Source organism: Salvia miltiorrhiza, chromosome 2 (genome assembly GCF_028751815.1).
Source record: "Salvia miltiorrhiza cultivar Shanhuang (shh) chromosome 2, IMPLAD_Smil_shh, whole genome shotgun sequence".
Taxonomy (NCBI): Eukaryota; Viridiplantae; Streptophyta; class Magnoliopsida; order Lamiales; family Lamiaceae; genus Salvia; species Salvia miltiorrhiza.
The window spans coordinates 43,805,696-43,818,150 of record NC_080388.1 but is presented as its reverse complement, the minus strand read 5'-3'; the positions used below and the strand labels follow the sequence as shown (position 1 = coordinate 43,818,150).

The following is a 12,455-nucleotide window of genomic DNA, read 5'->3' as shown; positions in this document are numbered from 1 at the left end:
AACATATTATTTTTTTTTACCATTTCTCCACTATTTCATATGTTTTCAATATTGGATAATTTTCTTCGAATATCATGAAAGAAAATTGGGACATCTTCTTTTCATTTATTTTCACTCCAAATCATGATAAATAAAAATCATGGTGTGATAATATTTTCCTCATTAGAGAACATAAGAAAAAAAATGGTGTGATAAAATCATCTCACCTTTTATTATTTTCCTCACTTTTTCATAATAAATTACAACCAAGGAATATGCACCCTAATAGTATATAGAACTATTTATGCCCTCTATCTCCAGTCAATAACTTTCGTGTATATATCACATCTTTATAAATATAATCACGAGCGACATTGGGTTTATGCACGGCAAAAGTTAATTTTAAAATTAAAAGAAGAAGTAAAGAATTAAAGAAGAAAGTAAAAAAGGAGAATTATTTTTGAAGCAACACGGGATGTTTCATTTGGACATTTGGTATTATCATATTTCAACAATATTTTATCATTTATCTTATCAATATATGTCACTAATCACTAGGGCTGTCTAAATGGTTATCGAGTTTTGGATAATCCATTAACCGAATCGAAATCCTCGGGTTCGAATATCCAAAAACCAAAATTTGCGGTTATTAGATCGGTTTCGGTTATCTCACTTTAAAAAAAATTCGGGTATCGATAACCGATTCGGGTTAACCGAATAACCAAAAAATATTTAATTATATATATATATATATATTATATGTTTTAATTATTAATTAAAAAAATCAACTTTTATCTAAAATAAAATTATGTTATATTTAAAGTAAAAGAATGAGCTTTAGTTTAGTGGATAAATTGCTCTGTGTATTTTTTGGAGACCAGGGTTCACATCCTCTAACTAGCAAATTATTATGAGTTTTAATTTAACCGATTCGGTTATTTGCGTATTTAAACACCTAAAACTGTTCAGAAACGATTAGTAAAATATGGCATATTTCTAATTCGAGTAACCTAAAATTTAGGTACGGGTAATCGAACCTGAACCAATCGACAACCCTAATAATCACCATGTCTAAACCTCATATGATTCATGCACAAGTAGAATTGAATCCAACGCATCGAAATATGTAAAATACTATGAACTATCTCATATATTCAAAATAAATGTCGTTTTGGACATTCCAATTTTTTCAAAATAAATGTCATTCTAACCTTTTCTTCAATCCCGATTCCATTATTACCGGCCCTAGAATTAAAATTATAAGAGGTATATGAATATAATCAAGGGGTAATTGCCCCTAAATACATTACCTTTTCTCATTTTCTGGTATTGCACATCACCTTCAAAATCCGCCTCAGAATACATCACCTTTCCTTTTTTTTTCTTTTTTTTTTTTCTGAAATTGCACATGATTAGCCAACTACCAAACGTGAAAATGACGTGGAAGCAGGAAAAGCCACGTATACACGCCGGAAAATTATTTTAATTGGCGTGGCAGCCATGTTTCTACTAGTAAGATGAGGTTTGTTAGTTAATATTCGTGTCACAAAAATTAGTGACGTTTGAAAGTGTAATTATTAGTGATTAGTTACATCATCAAATGTCACTAATTTTTATGACACGCATGATAGCTACCAAATCTCATGTCATTAGTGGATTTTTTTTTTGTAATGAGAGCAAAGAATTTCGATTTTGACCTGCATCTCCCGACCGGCTTCATCAGAAGATTTAAACTGATTCATTGCTTATTTAAATTTGATACTAATTAATGTAGAATTTTCAATATTGAATACATATGTTTCTGCATATTTAACTTGATGTAAGATGAACATGAAAAAATGGATATCTAGTTGAATAATGTACTACTACTACTTCTTCTTCTTCTTTTTTGTTTGTTTTTTTTTTTTTTAACGAGGGAAATGCAATCACATTTATTATGAACGTGTGGTAATCAAACTTAACGTAATTAATTTAGTTAATGTAACTTAATCTAACATGTCACATTTTTTTTTTTTGAGAGGGTCACAATTAAACTTATAACACAATAATTAATATATGAAGAATGATATCATTAATTAACTATTCATATTTCAAACTACATATCGGACTCATACATATATGTAAAACTCCTCTGTCGCTCTATCTACGACATGTCATTCTCACCTAATCTATGATTTGCGGTGTTTAGATTTCTTTGTTTAATTATTAATATTAGTGTATCTTATTTCAATCTCACAAACATTGATCACAAATAAAATGATCTAAAACGTGATTTACGAACCTTTAGTAATTCAGATCAATATATCTTTCAGACGCGATAGCCGCAAAAGAAGTTGAGTGAATTCGGGTAAGCATTGTGGCAGTGCGATGACCCCGAAGGAGGCACGTGGCCCTTCGGGAGCATGGCGTTGAATTTCTTCGTCTTCGTCCTCGTCCTTCTCTTCTGCCTCTTCAAAGTATTCTTATACAAACCATTTTTATTCTTGATTTGGAATCCTTCGGATTTTGTCTTTGAAACGCGACCAACGGTGTGAAACTTTTGATCGGAGAAGGCGACCGACATCATGATCAATGAGAGAAGTAAAAGAAAAATGTAAACTCTAATTTTCCCCATCAAAGATTAATTTGTTTGTGAAATAAATATGGTTTCTTTTTTCCTATATAGGGGTTTGGGTGTTGTTAAGTCGAAGATATATAGAAGAGGGGGTAATAAAAGACAGCCACATCCTTTATAAATTATAATTAATTTCAATATTGAATTTATATAGAGAGTGTTTCGTTAAATTTATTTTAGAGTTTATAAATTCTAACAACTTATAAGAAATTTCGAAAGTTTATAAAACATAATATCTCAAAAGCTTTTCAGTTGTTAAAGTGTTTCGATACTTGAGTTTATAAGCTAGAGAAAAAGAATTGTTTGTTATAGAGATAAAAAAATTGAAGAAATTAAGATGAATTGAAAGTAGAAGGCTAATATAATGAAAATAACAAAGCATGGCAAGACTATTTTGTAAAATAATTGTTGCTTATAAAATGATAAAAAATATAAGTTGGAACTGAGAAACTTAGTTTTTGGAGGAACTTACAAATTGAGTGTAAGTTGTTTAGACAATTATTTTGTCAAAATACTTTTCAAGAGAACTTATAAATTTTTGAGGTGATTGCTATACGATGGAATGAATGAGGGAATTTAATAGTGATTCCTGTTTTCATTGTTTCATTTGCTTGGTATATTATTTGATAGGAATCACCATTCCTAAATCCATAGAAATCACCATTCCTTCCACCTACCATGCATGGTATTAACCATTCTTAATCCTTTCTCCTCTTCATTCCATTCCTATTTTACTTCCATTCATTTCTCATTCCATTACATCATACCAGTCACTTCCAATAAGTTGTTTTATAGAACTCATCCAAATCCTCAAGTTGTTTGTGATTTATTTTGCAATTCCTACAAACGATACCATTTTCATAATCGGATTATAGTCCATGTTGACATTCATGTCATATTTTTAATTGTCGAAAAAATTAGGAAGCCCCAACTAGTATAAATATTTCTTATTTATTTGTAAACGTTTGAAAATGATGTTAAAATTACAAAATGAGTGTGGGTTCGCTATTGATAACCTTTATCTATAGTGTACTGCAAAATTGAAAACTTTGTGCCAAGAAATGGGGTAGCATTTTTCCTGGGAGGGTTTAAAAATTATTCACTAATTATGCACTAATCAATGAAATAATGATATGCATAATTTAGGAGGGTTTAAAAATTATGCATATCAATTTATTAGCTCAAGTTGTTCAGTAAATTTTAGAAGGATGCGCTAACGCGTGTTTTTGTGTTGAAAATGTGGCGAACGTAGTGTTTGTTAATTTAACGAGTGTATGATGCGTTCAATACGTAATCCAAAGCATCGAAATAATTTATTTGGCATATTAATTAGTCATAGAAACAGAGTTCTAGATTTTTTTTTTTTTTTTTTGCAGTTATTATTAATTGTGACTTAGTTAGATTAATGATGAGCATACAAATTGCTCTCTACCATTATGCATTTGCATACGACGATAGTCGTCACTTACATATTTCCTTACCTTCACACATTTCTTGGTAGGAGAAAGAGATGATCACCATCTCTCACAACGCTCAAGTCGTCAACTTGTGCGTTTTCTGCGTTTACTACTCTTTCAAGATTCTTGTCACCAAATTTCTCACCTGCATCAAATTTTATGCAAGTTTTTTTAGCCTAATTAATTTGATGTCATTTCATGTTATGCTTTACCATTTTGGACTATTTCGGATGTATACACATTTTTATATACACGCATATAAATATAAATCCATTTTAAAATCGGATACACACACATTTTTACACGCAGCAGGATTTTATTTTTTTGGACATTCTGCGAAGGTTGAGACAAATATGCAGTTCGCATCATAAGTTGATAGTAGCCAAGAAAGGTTTATGTATAAAAATACCTGCTATTTTGAGTAGGTCTTGTAGTGAATTAGGTAGGATTATGAGCTTGCCATGGTGGTTTCTTGCAACCTTGTCCTCGTCGAAATTCATGTGAATCGTCACTCTCTTCTCCGATCTGCTCGTCGCCTCTCTGCCTGACCTCGATTTCCTGCTGTTGAGCACGAAGAGCTCTGCTATGCCTTCATCTTTTGTTAGATGGTCATCATATTTATCGCTCGATTTATTCTCCTTCCCTTGCTTCTCCAGCAAAAGCCTCACCATTTCGAGGTGGCCAGACGATTTCTGCTGCTCCTGCACCAATCTCGAGTTCGAATTCCACCAATTACTCAGGACCAGACTCGGGTCCTGCTGCCCCTCAATGTCAACACCTTTCCACTCCTTGAGTTTCTTCAACCAATTTTTTTTTTTTTTAAAATATTAAATAAAATTTCTTCAACCAAAATGATACCTTAAAACACAATAACTAATTTACCTGCAACAGATTGTTCATGACTATTTGTTCGTCGTTTGGATTTGATCGGAGAATGGTGAGAAACGCGTCCTTGTTGAGGCGTAGCGTCTGAGAGATCTCAGCCGTCCGAACGCCTAATGGCTGCGGCTTTTCACACAGTACACCTACTTCTCCCACCATCTCCCCTGCACAAGCCTTTCCCATAATCTGTATATATGCGTGCGTGCAGATATGAGATTTATGGAAAATTATTATTTATGGCAAATCAATTCACAATCTCTTACTTGATCATGTCCATTGATCTTCACTACAAAATCCTGCCAAAAAACAATAAATTCTTTCTTTTTTCAGACACTCATAGAACATTAATTATTTCATAGTTTGATTAATTTGTGATTACATTACCGCGGATCCAGAGATGATTACATATGCATCTGTTGATGTCTCATTTTGCAGGATGATGTCTTCTCTTGGGGGGTACCATTCCACTTCCACTTCTGCAACCTTCAAGTAGACGAGATAATTAGAAGTAGAGACCAAATTTTCCCAAAAACCAAATCAAAAATTAACTTTGGTTTGATTAGTATAATTTATCTAGAAACAGATTCCGGATTTTTTAGTTTTCAATCGGTTCGATATTTTTCGGGCCGAAACAAAATACTTGGATTTATATACTCCTTCCGTCCACGAAAAAATGTTCTAAAGGAGGGTGGCACGAGGTTAAAAAAAAATTGTGTTATTTATTTAGTAAGTGGAGAAAGGGGCCCACAAATTAAGAAAAGTGAAAAAAGTTAATTGAGTTAGTGAGTGGAGAAAGGGACCCACAAATTATTGCTAAAAATAGATTATGACATATTTTTGTGGCCGGACCAAAATAGGAAATTAGAAAATAAATTCACGGACGTAAGAAGTATTTATTAAAATGGATTAATAGTGTTTTATATCCCTAATTTTCAGCTTTTTTCATAAAATATCCTGAACTTTCAACGTTTTGCATAAAATGTCATGCTACTCAAAAATCAGTGATGGAAAGATGACAAAGAACTCCAAACATTCAGTGTTTTCCAACAATGGTGGTTCCTAATATAATTTTTCAACGATGGTGGTCTCCAAAATATTTCATCTGGCGAGATAAGTCATCATTCTATCACAAAATTTTGTATAGTGAGACATTTTATAGAAAAAGTTTAAAGTTCAGTGTTTTTCAGAAGAAAACAAAAATTTTGAATATTTTATGGAAAACATTGAAAATTTCAGACATAAAACATTATTAATCATCTTAAAATACTCTGTCAATTGTTCGCCACCTTAATATTATGCATTTTTTTGATACGCCCCCTCAATTATATGTCATTTCTATTTTTGAACATTATTCTATACAAAATTTAATATATATATATATATATATATATATATATATATATATATATAGGGGTGGGCTACCGTGAGAGCACATCTTAAAATAAGAAATAAGAGCAATTTTTAATGTATGAATTTTATATAGAACACGTATGAATTCGCTGTATAAGGTATGAATTGTGAAAAATAATTTTTTGCTACCTTTGGGATTCGAACTCAGGACCATAAATCCATCCCACAGGATTATGAATCAACCGTAGATCTTGATGATCTAAGGGCTGAAAATGATTCTTATTTTATATCTTAAAAATGCTCTTATTTTAGCCCATCCCTATATATATATTTCAAGATTAAGGATAATTTAATTCATGTGGACATATGTAATGCATTTTTTTTTCATTTTTTTCGACTACAAAATCATCATAATACTCTCTTTGTCCTAGAAGAATATGCTCACTTTTCTTTTTTATCCATCCCACAAGAATATACACAATCCATTATTGGATATGACCCCACAACTAACCCCTTTGTTTTTTATTTTCAGTTTCAACATTTATTTACAACTTTACCAATACGGACATTTTTTCACTCATAACGCACTCAATTAACATTTATTAAAATTCGTATCGAACAAACTAAGATACTCGTTCGAGTCGAAAGGAGTATATTTTATTTTAACGTTATTGTTATTTCATGTTTTTGTTTAATTTATCTTTATTTAATTAATTAATGGTTTGATTTTAAAGTTCTTTGTAGTGAATCTTAAAAAAATTAAGACTTGAGTTATTTATAGTTAAAACAAAAAAAATAAAGATATATAATTATATATAATTAATTTTTAAAAAATATTTCAAATCATGTTATATATTAATTTAGTGTTTCTTAAAATAAATTATATGTATAACATGCTATTATTCTAGGTTAAAAAAAACATGTCATTATTCTATAATAATTGCATAATATCCTATTAATAATTTTTATATTAAATAAATAGAAATACATAATTAAAAATATAAAATACTAAAATAAAGAAAAAAGGAAAATTAAAATGGTTTAAAATAAGGTTTCTAGTTTCAAGGAAAATATGATTACTTAAAAATATTAATATGTTAAAACTTTAAATTATCATAATTTATTGATTTTAAATACATGTTTTACATGTTATATATCGAATGCGGTCCATTTATGATCTTTCATTCAAGATATGTATTTCATATTTGATTCAAAATATAATTAAATAAAAATATATAAAAAAAATGTGCTCTATTTTCAAAGTGAGGGGAAAATGAAGAAATTTAATATTAGTAGTGAAATTAAGGGGTTAATGGACGGTTAATTTATTTTTTATGTATTAATTCTAAATTTTTGAATAAATTAGTTTCAAATTAGAGATTCTCTTTTTAATATAGCATACGTTTCTTTATTATCAAACTTACAATTTACTTTTTACATTGACTTTTCTATACTTTTTCTAGTTTAGTTATATATATATATATATATATATATATATATATATATTTACCTTCGTCCCATAAGAGTATCCACTTTTTACAATTTCGATACATTTTATAAGAATGTGATTTTTTTTTATTTTTGGACACTGACCGCCATATAACAGTACTACAATAAAGTAGGTCTCTTTTTTCACTCACAATACACTCGCCCAATATTTATTAAAATACATGTCATCATAAGTGATGCACACTTATACTAGATGAAGAAAGTATTAAATATACATTATTTGTATCAATGATCATTTTCTTTTCTTTTTCTAAACTTTTAAACATGTAAGTGACTATAACGTATTGATATTTGCTTAATCTTAATACATCTCATCCAAACATATCTATTTATAGTTATATATTACTAATGAAGTTATATAAAACACTTTAAATTATGTAAATTATACATGCATGATAAATATATATATATATATCTACATTTAGCATTCTTCATTGATCCATTCCATATATATATATATATATATATATATATATATATATATATATATATATATATATATAGATATATATGGGGCCGCTCCAATGAGACCCCCTAATTTTAGTGAGATCTAGGGCACGATCTGGTGCGTTTATTTTATCAATCCTATGGCTGATATTGTATCTGGAGGGTGATTTTTTTCGCAGGGTTCGAATTCTGGAGGGAGCAGAATATTTTAAATTTTGTTATTTATCAGTATATACTGCATTGTTCATCAGTATATATGGCTCTGTTCATCAGTATATATGTTTTATTCATTACGAATTTTTTTTTTAAAAAAAATTCATCAGCATATACATCTTGTTCATTAGATATACGTTTTGTTCATTAGTATTATATGTCTTATTCATTGTACTCATGTTACACGAAAAATAGGGGGTTTCACTGGAGCGCGCCCCTATATATATATATATATATATATATATATATATATATATATATATTTTAACATGGAAACATTTTTTTCACTATCAAAACTCTTAATATAATTAATTTTGCTGGGCTAATGTTTCTTTTTTTAGGATAATGCTAGTGGTGGACTTTGAAAAGTGTTTTGTATTACAAAACCAAAAATATAAAAAATTAAAAAATCGAAATAATTAACTGACATAACTGTTGGTTTATCTTCCAAACTTTCAAACGTTTCTTTGGTATTAATTTTAAAATTTTGGGTTTTGACTTTTTCTCTTTTTTTTTTTCATGAAAAGCAATCGAAATAAGTGAATACGTAGAGAAATTGTGAGGAAGAGAGAGAGAGAGACACACCAATTGGAGAAGGAAGTCCTGTGATACACCATGGAAGATGCGAGCTTCTCGAACAATCGGGAAGAAGAGATAGTGCGCAATGCTGCAACGAATGGCCTTAGGCAGCCCCTTCAATGTCTGCTGCTGCTTCAATCCTTCTGTCTTGAATTTGAGGCACATGTGCGATAGAATCTGATCTTTGATGTCCGGAGGCAGCTGGTTTCGCTTCACGAATTCGGAGGCCGCACCAATACTGTCCCTCTGCACCACCAAATCACCAATCAAATTAATGTTGCTGTATATAGTTAGTATGATTTGAGAAAAAGAAATTGGGGTGTCTTACGAAGTGTGCAGTGCAGCAGCTCCAATGGAGGACGAGGTTGGTCATGTTGCCAATGAGATAGGAGGTCAAGCCGAGGTTGAAGAGCATGTAGAGAATGTCGAAGAGCATCTCCCTTGGATTCTCGGCGTGCAAATCGCCATAGCCGGTGGTGGTCAAGGTCACTATGGACCAGTACAATGCCGCTACATACTTGTCCCAAATCCCCATCTCCTTGAAGTTCGGATACACCGCTCCGATCCAAGTTCTTCGAGGATCCCAGTATCTATCCGCGATCATGTAGTTCACGCACCCCGCGCAATGCACGGCGAATAGAGTTACTGCAACCAGCTTGGTGCAACGAGTCCAGAAGTAGTTGAATCTGATGTCCTTCTCCAGCCTCGCGAACAGACAGCTCACGCGCCTCAGCCGCCATAGCCGGAGCATCGCAAGCAGGTTGAACCCCAATCCGCCGCTCTTGTATGTGAAGCAGATTGCAACGAATTGGAATGGAACAGTTGAACACACATCGAATATGAACCATGATGTTAGATACCTGCACACAATGAATTCTCATCTATGTTTTAGTTGCCAAAAGAGAAGAAAAACTAATACATGATCCTTGATTGAATTTACCTGACTGCTATTCTCTTTGGATCATCTACTACAACGTAGGAGTGTGTGTCGAGGTAGGCGAGGAAGAAGGTGAGAAGGATGTCCACTGCGAAGAAGCTGTTGATGATGTTGTCGACTATGAAGAGAGTGTCTTGCTTGTAGCTCAGGAATGCGAACTGGAAAGGCGAAATCCACGCCGAATACACCACCAGGAGGACTAGAAACGTCTCCCATATCCTGCAACCACAACATAATTAGATGAGTGAGAAAGAGAGAAAGAGAGAGAGAGAGGATCACCTATAGCATGGATCGTAAGGGGAGATTATGTGGCGTCGGGGCTTCCTGGTTCGGGTTTCTAGCGATGGAAGAAGGTCTGTGGAGAGTAGGCCATTGCTGATGTGAAAATGGTGATTGCAGAGCTTTTTACTTAGCGTGTTTTTCAGACAAGAAAGAGACATTTGTGGTGTTGAGAGATCAAAGGTTAGTAGTGAAGTAGTAGTAAGCAGGTCGAGTAAGGTTTTTTAGCATGTAGTAATCAAGTCTAGGCCTAACAACTTTATATACAATCGAATTTGTATATACTCCCCCCCCACACTTCCCATTTATGGAAAGTTTGCGTCTCCCCCGGCAGGCAGGGAAGGTGGAGTGGCGGATGTATCGAGTTGGATGGGAAAGGAACGGGCCGGGAGGGGTAAATGGTAATTAGCTAGTGATGATCACTTATGTTTGGAATTGCTAATGTTAAATTTTGTGTTGTATTTATGGAAAATCAAATTAAATTTGAGGTTGTTCGCACTTTCCATTTATGGGAAGTTGCCTCTCTCGAGGGCAGGACCGGAGAGCCGAAGAAGGAGGGGTAGTGTAGGAGTGGGATTGTTAATTGGTTTATTTTGTTTCGAAGTTTTAATGTTACATCTCATATTGAATTTATGGAAGATGAGTGTGGCCACGATATTTGATGTATCGATATTTGTAGGGTGTGGCGCGGTTTATTACTTTATTTCAATATCTATATTTAGGCAAACAAGTGTGGAAGGGGGGCTAGTTTGGAGAGTCCTTGTATTGAATGGCACATGTGGCTGAGGATTAATGCATTATAATCTACGCACTAACAAAACAAAAACAAGTATAAATACGAAACGATGGTCGATGAGTAAAACTATATAACCAAGAACATTATTTCATTTTATTATGGAGTGTCCAATTATCACAAATAAGTATTAGTACTATTTTTTTACAATCAGTAACGGAATTTTTTTTTTTTACTAACAGACTGCGCTTAATCGTCAAAATATGAGGCTTGTAACGGATTAAATTATTATTATTAATAATTTTTGAGAATTGAAAAATATATTAATTAAAGTTTAGGCTACTAAATTGACGCATGGGGCTAAATAAGTGTATTTTGGCAATAGATAAAATGGTTTTTACCTTTTTCTTTGCTTTATTGGACAAAAAGTTTGAGGTTGTCCGGTATATATGTTGTCGGTAGCACGGTAATCAGAACCATACATGCAAGAAAAGGAATCCAGCCTATATATCAAACCGCCCTCCCTCAGTTCCTCTCTCTCTGTCTGTGGACCGACCATATATTAGTAGTGTTTGATTATCGATTCTCACATTCATTCATATTATATGAAGTTGTAATATCTTCCCACAAAGCCGTGGCATTGGATTTTGTCCCTGCTTCGTTTTGTTGCTTTCTTTAATTTGTTTATACTCATATTTGGGCCAAATACTCGATATAAGGAAATTCTATATCTTAGACGTAATTGTTTGCGAAAATTTTCATCAAATATTATAGAGGTGATCTTAGGTATACTCGGATGTACCGTACACTCGAATTGATCCAGTGTTCAAATCCTAACCCGCATTCTGATTTAAACTCGCATCATAACTTAAATCGTGTAAATGACACTATTCAATTATACAAATGACACTGCATGTAATTGACATTATTCTGTTATGCAAATGACATTATAACATTGTAAATGACATTGTCTATAATTGACACTATTCAAAAATATAAATGACATTTCATGTAATTGACACTATAAGATTGTAAATGACACCATAAGATTGTAAATGACACTATAATATTTTAAAATATTACAGTGTTATTTATATAATTGAATAATGTCAATTATAACAAGTGTCATTTGTATAATTGAATAGTGTAATTTACAATATTTGAGTCAGGATGCGAGTTTGGATTGACATGAATCTAAATAGGGTCAAGAATGTACGGTACACCTGGGTGTACAGGAGATTTTGTGAAGATTATATTTCAAAAAAATTCATGTGCCTGCCACATCTTTCGCCATACTCACTTGATACAAAAATTGAAGCTTAAGAAAATTATAGTATGCATTAATTATAGAATAATAATTTATTAACTAATTATTATAAACCTTCACTGAATTAATGAATCTCGATTAATAATTAAAAAATCAAAGTAAATTAATAGAGATTGAACTAATTGAAGGAGAAAAATAAAATGAACATT

General features: G+C 32.0%; 1 protein-coding gene across 1 annotated transcript; it reads right to left on the bottom strand.

The window, feature by feature from the left end:
* Positions 1-3,939: 3,939 nt before the first annotated feature.
* LOC131013612 (potassium channel KAT3-like) lies at positions 3,940-10,781 on the bottom strand. Its single transcript, XM_057941746.1, has 9 exons — positions 10,247-10,781; positions 9,971-10,186; positions 9,359-9,890; positions 9,037-9,276; positions 5,317-5,415; positions 5,196-5,228; positions 4,933-5,118; positions 4,460-4,847; positions 3,940-4,195 (listed from the first exon to the last, which is right to left on the bottom strand). Exons 1-9 carry the CDS (start codon positions 10,405-10,407, stop codon positions 4,077-4,079), a joined length of 1,974 nt encoding a protein of 657 aa, XP_057797729.1. The 5' UTR covers positions 10,408-10,781; the 3' UTR covers positions 3,940-4,076.
* Positions 10,782-12,455: the final 1,674 nt, after the last annotated feature.